This window comes from Gracilinanus agilis, chromosome 3 (genome assembly GCF_016433145.1).
Source record: "Gracilinanus agilis isolate LMUSP501 chromosome 3, AgileGrace, whole genome shotgun sequence".
Taxonomy (NCBI): Eukaryota; Metazoa; Chordata; class Mammalia; order Didelphimorphia; family Didelphidae; genus Gracilinanus; species Gracilinanus agilis.
Window position 1 is genome coordinate 506,582,129 of NC_058132.1, and position 13,958 is coordinate 506,596,086.

Genomic DNA, 13,958 nt, shown 5'->3' on the forward strand with positions numbered 1-13,958 from the left:
CTCAATTTCAACTCCCCATAGTTCAATCAACTGCACCCCAAAGTTCAATTTTTGGTCTTCATGGTACAGTGAAGGCTTTTCAGACATCTTCATGGTGTCTTCACCAAAACAAGTTCGTTGTCTGGATTTTGGGGAGATGGCAAGATCCTTATCCTGAAATTATTCTCAAAAGAATTTAAACTTTACATTATAGATTACAAAACATACATTTTCTTCTAAGATTTTATACAATACCCAGCTTAGTCAAATTTGGTTACTAAAGAATTTTAGTACTTTGGATTGGTGATTTCATAGTCATGGATACTAAGCTCTACATCTTTTTCCTTTTTTGTGATTTTGGTTGCATAAGAATTATTTTTTCCATTAGTTCTTTACAAAGGATCTTCCCAGTGTACCTGATGGCTTTACTCTCATACTTTGAATATATCAGGTGTACTATTATACCATTTGGACTTTTTAATCTCTTTTCATTTTCATTCCCTTTTTGGTAATGCTCACTATCGATAATATCTTTTATGTGATTTCTTATGTGCAAGTCATTGTTGGTAACATTCTACAGCCTATTTTATGGTCACTCTTTTTTTTTAAATTAATTTTATTCTTTTCAGATTGTGATAGTCTAGATTAGTGATGGCATACCTTTTAGAAACAGTGCTAGGCCTCCCCCATTCCCCTTCAGACTGTATGCCATGCTCCCTGCCCCCTCCCCCTCTTTACCCCAGAAAGGGGATGGAGGAAGCACTTTACTTCCCTCCAGCACTGCTCCCTTCTAACTGTGTGCCATGCTGTGAGCTATGCTCCCCTCAAACCTAGCTCATCTCCGATCCCACTGTGGGAATCACCTTCACCACAGACTCCACAGGCTACCATCTGTGCTATACCTTCAAGCGTGTGTACCCCTCCTTCACCCTCTAGTGCCTTAGCCCAGACAGGGAGGGAGGAAGCGCTCCCATTGGTTACTGGGCAGGGAAGTGAGGAATGTCCTCAGGTGCATAGAGAGGGGAGGGGAGCAGCTCTTCTCTGAGTCCCTCTGCCTTTCTAATAAGGAACTCTGGTGGGCGATTACAGGAATTCCCACAGGGAGGACTCTGCATGCCCTTTTTGGCACCCATACAATATGTTTGCCATCATTGTTCTAGATCCAACATGACAATGTTAAAGAGATTTATGATGAGTATTTTGGGATCATTGAAAACATTGTACCATTTCCTAACTGCTCTCAAACTTGATTTCTTTTCCTTGATTTCTTTTCAGTATAGGGCCTCAATCCTTGTCATCCACCTATAATGCCTATTCAAGATTTTCATATTTGATAGACTAGTTTGACATGCTGACTACTCAATTGTATTTCATAGTGTATGCCACGGACATTTTTCATCTGCTTGGTTTTTCCAGTATGGATGGAAATATTAGTCTCCATTTTATTACTGTTGATTTAATTTAAACAACTATGTAATGACCTGAGATTTGATGCAATTAATATGTTATATTTGAAGAACAACATTTGGAGAATCTCAATATCAGTAGGGAATCTTTTTACTTGAACTTTGTACAGGACAGCTTTCAATGCCATTGTAGTATAGTCAACATTATGGTTAGTTGTGTGTCTTTTAAAATGTAGTTTTTAGGAAATCTCCTTTGAAATTCTGTCTTTTGCCCACTCGTTTTCATTAAGGAAATCATCCATAGTCTTTGTTTTTTTTTTCTATTAACTACATTTTGCCTTTTTTATGAAGTGATGCTCCTTAATGATTGAGGATGCCATCATCCTCTTTAATATTTTGAAACTACATCTGTACTCTAAATAAGTGTTGCCCTTGGTTGCCTGTATTTCTACTTGTGTTTGCAATTTGGGTGATTTCTGGGCTTTTTCAGACTCCATGTTGTGGTGACTATTTCACTTTGGATAAATGTTTCTTCTAAGAAACATTGAAAGTCAGATTAAGTCTTCATTTTGTTCATTTTCCTTTTTTCCTATTGGTTTGCTTGTTTAACCAGGTTAGGTTGAAGAAGCTGCACATAATATAATTTTTTTCATCTTAATTCTTTTTCTTCTATGTTGGTCACTGAGCTAGACCAGGTAAGAGCCTAATGTAGCTTCTGTACCTGTCAGTAGTGTGAAGGAGTCCATGAGCTGACTCTGTTTCAAGCCTGGGTGGGATAGGGAGAAGCAATCTTCAAATATTCACGATGTATAGATAAATCTTTTGAATAGTTTATAAACATTTTGGCCTTTTAAAGATTTCTTCATCTGGAATCATATTTTTCAACAGTTTACTGAAGTAGTTGCAATAAATTTCAGTTACTGACACTAGAACATAAACTCCTTGAGGACAAGGATGTTTATTTTTGTCTATTTCCTGAACATTTAGCAAAGTGCCTGGAATATAGTTGTGATACATATTTTTTTTTATTGATTATGCCTAAATAGAACTATTGCAGTTTCATAGTTTTTGTACCTTCAAATATCTACTATACTTAAATCAGTTTCTATTTTAGTAGGAAGGTGAGCATATCCACACATTTACTTCTCTCCATAACCTCTTGCCCGTAATCTAATCTTAAGAGAACTAATAAGAAATGTTTTAAAGAGATACAGTTGAATTCATCAGAAATGATTAGAGGAAATATTGCTTAATTTACTTTTTTCGTTGCCAACTTTGGCCCCTAGAATAAACAAAAGAGTGAATGTTACTAGGATTTATTACATAAAATGCTGAAAATCTTACCTTAAGTTGTGAGTGTGAATATTTCTTATTTTTTGTTTGACAAATATCACCTTTGTGACATGAAAAGCATACTTTAATTATAAAAATCTTCATTTAATAGACATTTTTATATTGCTTTTCTTGATTGTGCTATGTTTTCATACCATGTATAAATTAAACCTAAATTATAAAAATTCTGCCTAAATAATTAAATTAATTGGTAATCAAATTAATTTGTATAAATTAAAATAACATTAAATGAAGAAAATCTATATCAGAACATTTTATTCTCTGAAAATTCTACCATATGTTGAAAATTTAATTCTATTTCTAAATGAGATGTGTTAAAGTACTTTGAAAGCTCTTAAATACTCTAATATAATAATAATATTAAGATACTCAATACCCATAATAGCTTCCTTTATTACCTCTCTTCTTCCATCCCACCCTCTTGCTCTTCCTTCATCTTCCCTTCCTTCTTTCCATCCTCCCTCCTTTCTTCCCTTTACCATCTTGCCTGTGTTGGTAGTGAAGTGAATAATCACAAGTGGTATCTCCTTATTGACCCAGGAACTTTGGCCTGTTCTGTTTCTGACCTGGATCATTTTGCCTCCCCTTCAGGCAAATTTGCTTGCTCTCTGCTCCTGGTAGCTCATCTGTTAGTGTTGAACTTAATTGACCAACTAATTAGAATAGTTCACCAGCTTGGAACTCTTGAGCTCAAGAAATCTGCCAGACTTTAGTCTCTCTATTAACTGGAACCACAGATGTGTGTCACCATGCTCACCTCAAGCCCTTAACCTCTCCCTGGAATGCCTTCTTGGTCTAGCATTACCTAAGACATAGCTTAAGACAAAAAAAAACAAAAACATTAGTTCTGGAGTAGGAAATTATGGATTTAAATCCTATCTCTGATTGTTACTACTTTTATGTTAAAATTGGTCACTCATAATCTCTAAAAATTATTTTTTTTCCACAGGAAGGAAAGGTGGTGAGCTAGCATCTGCTGTCCATGCTTATACTAAAACAGGAGATCCATATATGAGATCCTTAGTACAGCACATTCTCAGCTTGGTGTCACATCCTGTTTTGAATTTTCTTTACCGTTGGATATATGATGGAGAGCTGGAAGATACATACCATGAAGTAAGTGATAATACAATATTTTTAGGTATATATGATATTTAGGAAGTAATTAGCTTTTTCACCATTATTGATAATTTTTATCCTTTCATTTCTCTTACTTTTCTTTACATTTTTGTAGGGTTTTATATTTTTCAAAATGCTTTCTTGTTTTATTATCTCATCTTTCCATATCTTTTAGGTTATTAAAATTTAGATATTCTCAGGTTTTATAACTGTAGAAATCACAGTACACAAAAGATAAGTATTTGATAAATAAAATATGGGCAGAAATTTAAGAACTAGTAATAGAGGTTATCATTTTAGATGTTTCTGAAGAAATCAGTAAAAGTCAATATTTGTCAGTGAAATTCCTTGTTAGGTGTATCTGATTTGAGGAAGTTTGATCAGAGATACACATTTGAAGTTGTGTGAGTAGCATGTTACTTAAAATTCTCTGGGCCTTAATTTTTTTATCCTTAAAAACAACACCATTTTGATGCTTCACGTACCATATCATGAGAATGATTGTGGACTCATTTCAGAAATTTAGTTATTGCAACAGAGATTTGGCAGGAACATGGCATTAAAGAGTAAGTACTCTAGGATCCTTGCCCTTGCTTTATCACTAAATATTGTATTTTTGTATTTTTAAGAATAAATAAAAATATTAGGGTAGTAAGCTGAACTTACTAAAAGGAATAATTGAAATGACATTGTGAGATTTGAATTCTAGCATCAACTCTGTTACTTATTAGATTTCTCTGATCAACTTTAGCTCTTTATCACTGACTTTATGCTGTGCCGTAGGCATGAACTCAATATGACTTAAATGAAACTCATTTTCCTTAAGCCTACCTTTCCTTCGCACTTTCCCTTTTTTGTGGAAAATACTATCATCCTTTAGGTATTGTACTTTATATCCTTGATACCATCTTTAACACTTTCTTCTCTTTCATCTACTGTAGCTAACATTTTCCAAAGCTCTCTGTACAACATTTATTTAATCTCTCCTCTTATATTACTATTACCCTATTTCAAGGTCCATATCACTTCTCATTTTTCTAATTGGTTTCTCTGTTTCCAATATCTCTACATCATCTGTCATACTGCTTTAAAAAAATTATCTTCTGTAGGCAGAGTGTCTGATTATTACTACCCTCAGAACCTCCTTAGTCTAGCCTTTAACCTTCTTTTTCTGACTCTACCTTATCAATTCATAGTTAGTGTTATTCCTTTTCATTTCAGCAGAACTGAAATAGCTGTTTCCCAAACTTGAAATTCTCTCTCTTTCCCCCAGCATTAATATAAGCTATGCCAAATGCCTTCATTATACTCCCCTTTATTTCACTCTCTCAGAATCTCATTCTTCATGTGACACTCTCAAGTTAGGTTTTAATTTCTCTCTGAATCTTTTCCTCATCCACCTTGTTGGGCTGTTGTTAGCATTCTCTCTCTTTCCTTAAATTCCTTTTTATTTAATAGCTGTGTTTATGTTCCTGTTTCTATATCTTCTGACAGTTTAGGTCATCCTCTCCTCCTACATAATTTCTCTTTTAGCTTCTATGACATTGCTCTCCAGTAGAATGTAAGCTCTTTGAGGGAATTGACTTTTTAAAAAATCTCCTGTGAAGGATTAAAAATTGGATAGCATAAATTTTTAATGGATTCTACTATTTAATAGTTTATAACTAGGGATCAAGATCCCAGATAATGTAATGTTAGAATAAATCTAGTTGCTTTGTGTAGTGAGGAATACTCTTCATTTTTACAGCTAAGTCTGAAGTGAACTTTTATTTGTTCATTAATAAACATCTTAGTGGAAGAACTGAATTTGAGCTAGAGTTTTAAATCTAACTCAACAAAACTTCATCAGATTTGCAAACTTAAATTCTTCTAGCTTTTAGGTGCTATAACTTATGGTAGTAGGATTTGATAAAGCATTTCCTTTTTTAGAATTATCTTTACTTCTTGTTCAGTTGTTTTTCAGTTATGTCCAACTCTTCGTGATTCCATTTGAGATTTTCTTGGCAGAGATACTGGAATGGTTTGTCATTTCCTTCTCCAGCTCATTTTACTCTGAGGCAAACAGAGTTAAGTGACTTGTCCAGGATCAAAAAGTTATTAAGTAACTTGAGTCCAGATTTGAACTCAAGAAAATGAACTTTTCTGTCTTTGCTACTTTTAATATATTGAAGGTCACTTATTCTTTATTTATAGGATGAGGTAAATTATGGTCAGTATTTTAAAAACTAGATTATTTATTATTTAACTTGAATATTATAACTTAAAAAAATTACAGCCATATTAAGTAATTTCAGTTTTACTCTGGATCGTTTATAAGCTTCCTGGAATGTGAGAGCTCTTGAGGTAAAGAAAATAAAATTAAATATTTAATTTCAAGCTGTTAATATCATATTTTGTGTACTTTAGAATATCTATTAAATGTTATTTTTTGAGATATAACATGACCTAGTGGACCACAAATGAAAAGCTTCTTATTTATGGTACCTTCATTGCCATTGATTTATTTGAATACATGGAAATATTTATATGTGTGAATATATGTAGTCATTAGAAAAAGGTAAATAGTCATTTACATATAAATGTTATTCTGAAATTATAGTTATAGCTAAAAGCAAAAAAGTACTATACATATCTTCACTGCTTCTTTTTTGTTAGCTACACCAAAGTAGCTAATGTATTTGGATGTAGATCTTTGGCTAAATTCTGAAAGTTTTCTTTTTCTTTTTTCTTTTTTTTTAATTTAAAATTTTTCATTTAATTAATTAATTTAGAGCATTTTTCCATGGTTATAGGATTCATGTTCTATCCTTCCCCTCCTCCCACTCCCTCCCATAGCCAATGCACAATTCCACTACGTTTTACATGTGTTGTTGATCAACCTATTTCCATATTATTGATATTTGCACAAGGGTGCTCATTTTGAGTCCATATCCCTAATTATATCCCCATCCTTCCATGTGATCAAGCAGTTGTTTTTCTTCTGTGTTTCTACTGCCACAGTTCTTCCTCTGAATGTGGATAGCATTCTTTCTCATAGGTCCCTCAGAGTTGTCCTGGATCATTGCATTGTTGCTAGTACAGAAGTCCATTACATTCGATTTTACTAGTGTATCCATCTCTATGTATAATGTTCTCCTGGTTCTCTTCCTTTCTCTCTGCATTAATTCCTGGAGGTCATTCCAGTTCACATGGAATTCCTCCAGTTCATTATTCCTTTGAGCACAATAGTATTCCATCACCAACAGATACCATAATTTGTTCAGCCATTCCCCAATTGAAGGGCATCCCCTCGTTTTCTAGTTTTTTTGCCACCACAGAGTGCATCTATAAATATTTTTGTACAAGTATTTTTCTTTAGGATCTCTTAAGGGTTTAAACCCAGCAGTGGTATGCCTGGATCAAAGGGCAGGCAGTTTTTTAGAGCTCTGTGGGCATGGTTCCAAATTGCCATCCAGAATGGTTGGATCAGTTCACAACTCTACCAGCAATGCATTAATGTCCCAATTTTGCCGCATCCCTTCCAATATTTATTACTTTCCATTTGCTGTCATGTTAGCCAATCTGCTAGGTGTGAGGTGGTACCTCAGAGTTGTTTTGATTTGCATTTCTCGAATTATTAGAGATTTAGAGCACTTTTTCATGAGCTTATTGATAGTTTTGATTTCTTTATCAATTGCCTATTCATGTCCCTTGCCCATTTATTAATTGGGTAATGGTTTGATTTTTTTATACAATTGATTTAGCTCCTTATAAATTTGAGTAATTAGACCTTTGTCAGAGGTTTTTGTTATAAAGATTTTTTCCCATTTGTTGCTTCCCTTCTAATTTTGGTTGCATTGGTTTTGTTTGTACAAAACCTTTTTAATTTAACGTAATCAAAATTATTTATTGTACATTGTGTAATTTTTTTTTTTTTTGGAGATTTTTTTTTTATTTTTATTTTTTTTTAACATTTATTAATATTCATTTTTAACATGGTTACATGATTCATGCTCCCCCTTTCCCCTTCAACCCCCGCCCCCGCACCCCCCGCCCCACCCTTGGCCGATGCGCGTTTCCACTAGTTTTGTCATGTGTCCTTGAACAAGACCAATTTCCAAGTTGTTGGTAGTTGCATTGGTGTGGTAGTTTCGAGTCTACGCCCTCAGTCATGTCCACCCCGACCCATGCGTTCAAGCAGTTGTTTTTCTTATATGTTTCCTCTCCTGCAGTCCTTCCTCTCAATGTGGGTAGCTTTCTTTACCATAAATCCCTCAGAATTGTCCTGGGTCATTGCATTGCTGCTGGTACAGAGGTCCATTACATTCAATTTTACCACAGTATATCAGTCTCTGTGTATAGAGTTCTTCTGGCTCTGCTCCTTTCGCTCTGCATCAGTTCCCGGAGGTCTCTCCAGTTCGCCTGGAACTTCTCCAGTTTATTATTCCTTTTAGCACAATAGTATTCCATCACCCGCATATACCACAGTTTGTTCAGCCATTCCCCAAGTGAAGGACATACCCTCCTTTTCCAATTTGTTGCCACCACAAAGAGCGCAGCTATGAATATTTTCGTACAAGTCTGTTTATCTATTATCTCTTTGGGGTACAAACCCAACAATGGTATGGCTGGGTCAAAGGGCAGGCATTCTTTTATAGCCCTTTGAGCGTGATTCCAAATTGCCAGCCAGAATGGCTGGCATTGTGTAATTTTTTTCTAACTCTTGCTTGGTCTTAAAATCTTTCCTTTCCCAAGATCTGACAAATATTCTATTCTGTGTTCACCTAATTTGTTTATACTTTCCTTCTTTATATTCAAGTCATTCACCCATTCTGAGTTTATCTTGGTGTGGGGGGTGAGATGTTTATCCTAAACCTAATCTCTCCCATACTGTTTTCCAATTTTCGCAGCAGTTTTTCTCAAATAGTGGATTTTTGTTCCAAAAGTTGGGCTCTCTTTGGGTTTATCATAGGCCATCTATACTTAACATTATTATATTTATCAGAATTTGTGAAGATCTAATAACTGTAGTGTTGTGTCTCTCTTGTTAGGCTTTGGAGACTATGGATACTATTTGTATCTTGGTATGACCTACTTCATTTCTTTAAATATCCTTTGTTCTAATAGCATATATTTGCAGTTTAATGACAAGCAAAATATGACCATTCCACAAGATGGATAGTTTGTACACTTACTTAACACTACTATTTAAAATTTATGTATTTTTGGTAGTTTGAACTATATATCTTTATATCTGAGAGTATCACTTTGCCTTTTGAGAGGCAGCATTGTATAATGCAGTGGATATAAGGTGTTAATATTGGAGTTAGTAGATCTAGATTTGGACCCTAACTCAAATACTAGCTGCATAACTCTGAACAAACCTCTTAACCTTTCTCAGCCTGAAATTTGATATCTATAAAAAGGGGGTAATAGGGCAGCTGGGTAGCTCAGTGGAGTGAGAGTCAGGCCTGGAGACGAGAGGTCCTGGGTTCAAACCCGGCCTCAGCCACTTCCCAGCTGTGTGACCTTGGGCAAGTCACTTGACCCCCATTGCCCACCCTTACCACTCTTCCACCTATGAGACAATACACCGAAGTACAAGGGTTTAAAAAAAGGGGGGGGGGTAATAATATCTCTACCATTTACATAGTAGATTTGTTGTGAAGATAAATTGAAATAATGTACATAAAACACTTTGCAAATCTTAAAATGCCAGTAGTAGTAGTAAGCTTCACATCCACTCTCCAGTACTTATTAGTCATTCAACTCACACCAGAGGTGCTAGTCCTCCCTGAACAGGGTTACTCAACCACCTTTGGTGTTCATCTTTCATGCAACTCTCACCTGTGGCTTGAAGAAACTGTACCATGTGTAGCAGCCACAAACTAGTGTCCAAGCTATTTAATTGTTTCAGCAGTTGGGCTAAACCAGGTCGAGGGTCACTGATAAGACTTCAAACTTGTTGGTGAATTAGGGAAGTGCATACTCCAAGTATGCGAAAGACCTCCAGTTGAATGGGTAGATCAGAACACTGTTCCAGTGGGCATAAAGGTGACTGAAGACTTTGTGAAGCAGTTAAAACAGAGCTTGGTTAGATATCAAAGATGCCAAAGTCATCTATTCTATTTCAGGCCATTGCTAGTTGTCCTGATTTTTGTTTTGCCACTGGATTTGGATAACTCTGGAAGGGGAAGTGAGACTGACAACTTGGTGAAACTCTGCCTCACTTAAATCTAGATCACACACAAGCCAAGACATCATTCTTTGATGCCACTGGTTCCTTTGAAAATGAAAGGTGAACAACAATCCAGTTATTTGACTTTAGGCAAGTCACTTAACTTTCTTAGAGTCTCAGTTTATCTATCTATAAAATCAGAATAATAATACTTGTATTACTTATTCCACAAAATTCTTTTTGAATGCTACAAAAATATGAGTTTTTGCTACTATCTATCTAGGGCAGGAGATAGGATGAAATTTGAATCTTTGTTTCCTACAAAGTCAAATAGCAATATAGGTCTATAAGCAGTAGCCATTATAGACTTCTAATGAGTTGTTATGATTTTACATGTAACCAATTAAATGGTTTACTTTTGTATGGTTCCTAGGAGGAAGTGGCTATCAATATGTGTCGTGACATTTTCTTTAGTTGAATTAACTATTTATCCTGGCAACATAATATTTTAGGTAGTAGAAATTTATTCTTTTATTCCTTCTTGATTAGGTTGATTGTCTTTTGACTCTTTTCTTCTCTTATTTGGGGAAGTTTTCTAATTATGCTGCCAAAATTTTTTCTCAGTTTGACTTGAAGTATCTACAAAAAGCAATAAAGAAGAAATTCCCCTAATAGCAATAGCTAACATATATGTAGCATTTACTGTGTTCGAGGTACTTTGCAAAGTGTGTTACAATTATTGTTGCATTTAATCCACACACCAACTCTGGAAGGTAGGTGCTATCATTATTCTCCATTTTACATGTGAGGAAACTGGCAAACAGAGGTTAACATTCTTGGCCAGAGTCTGAGACTGGATCTGACTCCAAGTGTGGCAGGCATTCTCTCCGTTCTTTACCTATTTGCATATAAGGCTATGCCCATTTGTTGATAAAATAACTTATAAGCCCTGGGAAGTAACAGCTGTCTATTAGTCCTAATGATCATATGCATGAGATGAAAATAAGGTGACTCACCATATAGATTATTTTACCTCTTGGCAAAGTTGTAGAGGAGTTAGGCTTTTTGGGATTGGAAGAGATGAGATAGGAGAAGAAAGGAGAAAAAGAAGGATGGAAAGCAGTGTTGTCTTTATTTAGTTTAGAAATAATGATTTCACATTGCACTGTTCTTCTATACAAAAGTAATATGATTCTCATCATCAATTTTATTGAGCATGAAGGTCTGTGAAATAGAAATAATGTAATGACAGCTTCAGAATTTGCCTTTGAATTCATTCAAGATTTAGGTTTTCATTTCAACACACTTAGTTCCAGCTAAAAATTACTTTAGTTTTAAAATTTTCCATGTAAAAAGTGTCTTTTATTATTCAAAAAAAGGGGTGACCAAACCCATTCCTCTTTTCTAAAGGCTATTTCATTTTCTCAAGGTGTGGCCTTTGGAGAAATCTCTTCACATTAGTCATCTACTTGATTGACAAGTTAAAGTTGGGATCTTTTAAGGGTCTGTATTAATGGATCTGATTCTTAGAAACTAAGTTGCTTGCTAAGAAAATTACCCTTTTTATTTCTGTTTTTAGTAAGGAGGCCTTGGCATTTGTCCAACAGTTAATGAGAAATCATGGTACAATTATGTTTTTTTCTCAGTTCTTTCTGTGTTTGACATAATGGTGAAAATTAAAGAACCTTGAGTGGAAAATGCATCAATAAAATAAAAGCATATCGCAATTATATTCTGACCTTGATTTTTTTCTCTATAACTATATATTTTTCACAGGATTAATTATAATCTAAAATGTACCTATGCCTCTTTGTGTTTGCTACTAGATGTTTTCTAGGTAGAGTAATTGCATGTTACTTTGCCCTTAGATGAAGCAATGCTTTCATAACTTCTAAAGATGACTGAATTGTCTGAGGTTTTTTTCTTTTTTAAATTAAATTTTCTCATTGTTCACACTGATAAAAATCCGGCTGCACTCCAATTACCAGGGTAAATTAGTGTGTTGTCTGTAAAAACTAGCTCTTCTGTTTAAATGAATAGCAGATAAATACTGTAAATGCAATTAATCTAATATGCTGAGTGGCAAGCTACAGAACAATGACACATATAGTTTGTTGGTTGAGTAACCTTTTAGATTACTCTTGCTGGGCTAAAGATATTTTATTTTTAAAGAGCACAATATAATCTTCTAAAGCAATGATAGCCTCATGCAATCCCTTATGTCTTTCAAACTGGGCTTTAGTCATATATTCAGAATTAAAGAATTAATGTAAACCAAATAAATCTCCTTTAAAATTTTTCTTTCTGATGTCTAAATTTTTGGCATTGAATATATATTAATAATTGTTTTGACAAACATTTTAAGTACCTCTAAAGGTAAGAGGTTTGGGCTTTAAATGATTTGCTTTGTTCATCTCTTTATCATTTTATAAAAACATTTAAGGCATAGATAATCAATGCCTTCTGTCAGAGGAATCTTAAATGTACATATCCATTCACTAAATATCTAATAAAAGGATCAAACACAAGACTGATTACATCAGCACAACCTAAATCTATATAACTCTTCTATGATGGATGGTTTTTGAAAATGCATTCCATTCCACTAACTAACCTATCTACTAAAACTTGGCCTTGGTACAGATATAGAAAATATTATGAATATATGGGAAAAAATTAAGTGCTTACTGTGTGTCAAGCCTCCTGCTAAAGAGTGGTGACACAAACACACAAGTGAGAGTCCCTTCCTTCAGGGAGTTTATATTCTAATAGAGGGGAGTATGTGTGTATTAGAGGGGGATTAAACTACAGGATGAATTGTAAAATTAAGTTATCCTCAGAATAATGAGCGATCAGGGCATTGGCTTGTCAACCTTTGAAAATACTTAAAATAATATTTACTAACACTTATGTAGTTGCTTGTCATTATTAGTAAACCAAGACTGTCATTTCAAAATTTGTCAACAAAATGTTAGTATTGATGAAATAAGTTCTTTATTATCCTTATTAAAATCATCCCTTGGGGGCAACTAGGTAGTTCAGTGAATTGAGAGCTAGACTTAGAGACTGGAGGTCCTAGGTTTAAATCTGGCCACAGATACTTCTTAGCTGTGTGACCCTGGGCAAGTCACTTAATCCCCATTGCCTAGCCCTTATTGCTCTTCTGCAGTAGAAGTTGGAAGGTAAGGGTTAAAAAAAAACCCATCCCTTATTATGCTCATGCTGAAATTGGTCTTTGTCTTCATATACTAATACCACATGCCCACAACTCTTGAAGCCATCTTCTCTGTGCTAAAATGCTGACTCCATAATCTTGAAAATTAACTAGCTAATTAGAAAAGGCTAAGGACTATGTACTTGAACAGTAGGCTCTTGGAAACATTTATCATTCTAGTTCATTGAAGCTATTCTTGGGTGTTTATAGACTTCCCCAGGAGAACTAGACCAGGCCACAGTTGCTAAAGCATTATTCCTTTGTTATGTTTATATTTTATTATACCTAAAGTAAGGCTTTTAATTTATGACACCTGACTGGATTAAAGGAAAGAAGTCAAGGAAAGAAGAAAGAAGGCTATAGTCAAATGGGGCACAGTCAACTGATAGGATCTCCAGTGAGATTGTACAGTGTAAATATGTACATAATTCTAAACCAGATAGTTTTTTTGTTTTTGTTGGCAATCTGATAATACCTAAAGGCTCCTTAGAATACTATTTTTAAATGAATAAAATAAAATACATTAGATTATTAAGGAAACAAATTATATTCAAATGCAGTTGAAGAAAAATACAAGTTCACAGATCCCAGGTTAAGAACTTCTAGTCTAGACCTTGGGTAAAATAATCTTGAGACTATGGCAAACAGTGATCATGTGAGCAATTTCCTGTGGACTTGTCACCCAAGTTATAAAAGGTTCTTGATACTCCTTCCTAGTTTAGTACGATCA

The 13,958-nt window shown here is 34.6% G+C and overlaps 1 protein-coding gene across 2 annotated transcripts in view; it reads left to right on the forward strand.

Annotated features, from left to right (window-relative positions):
• Positions 1 to 13,958, forward strand: part of TUBGCP3 (tubulin gamma complex associated protein 3) — a 139,911-nt gene that overhangs the window by 76,788 nt on the left and 49,165 nt on the right. For both annotated transcript variants that reach the window (XM_044667161.1, XM_044667160.1), the window contains exon 11: positions 3,688 to 3,854. In XM_044667161.1, coding sequence (XP_044523096.1) covers positions 3,688 to 3,854 — 167 coding nt within the window. The remainder of the gene's footprint in view (positions 1 to 3,687; positions 3,855 to 13,958) is intronic.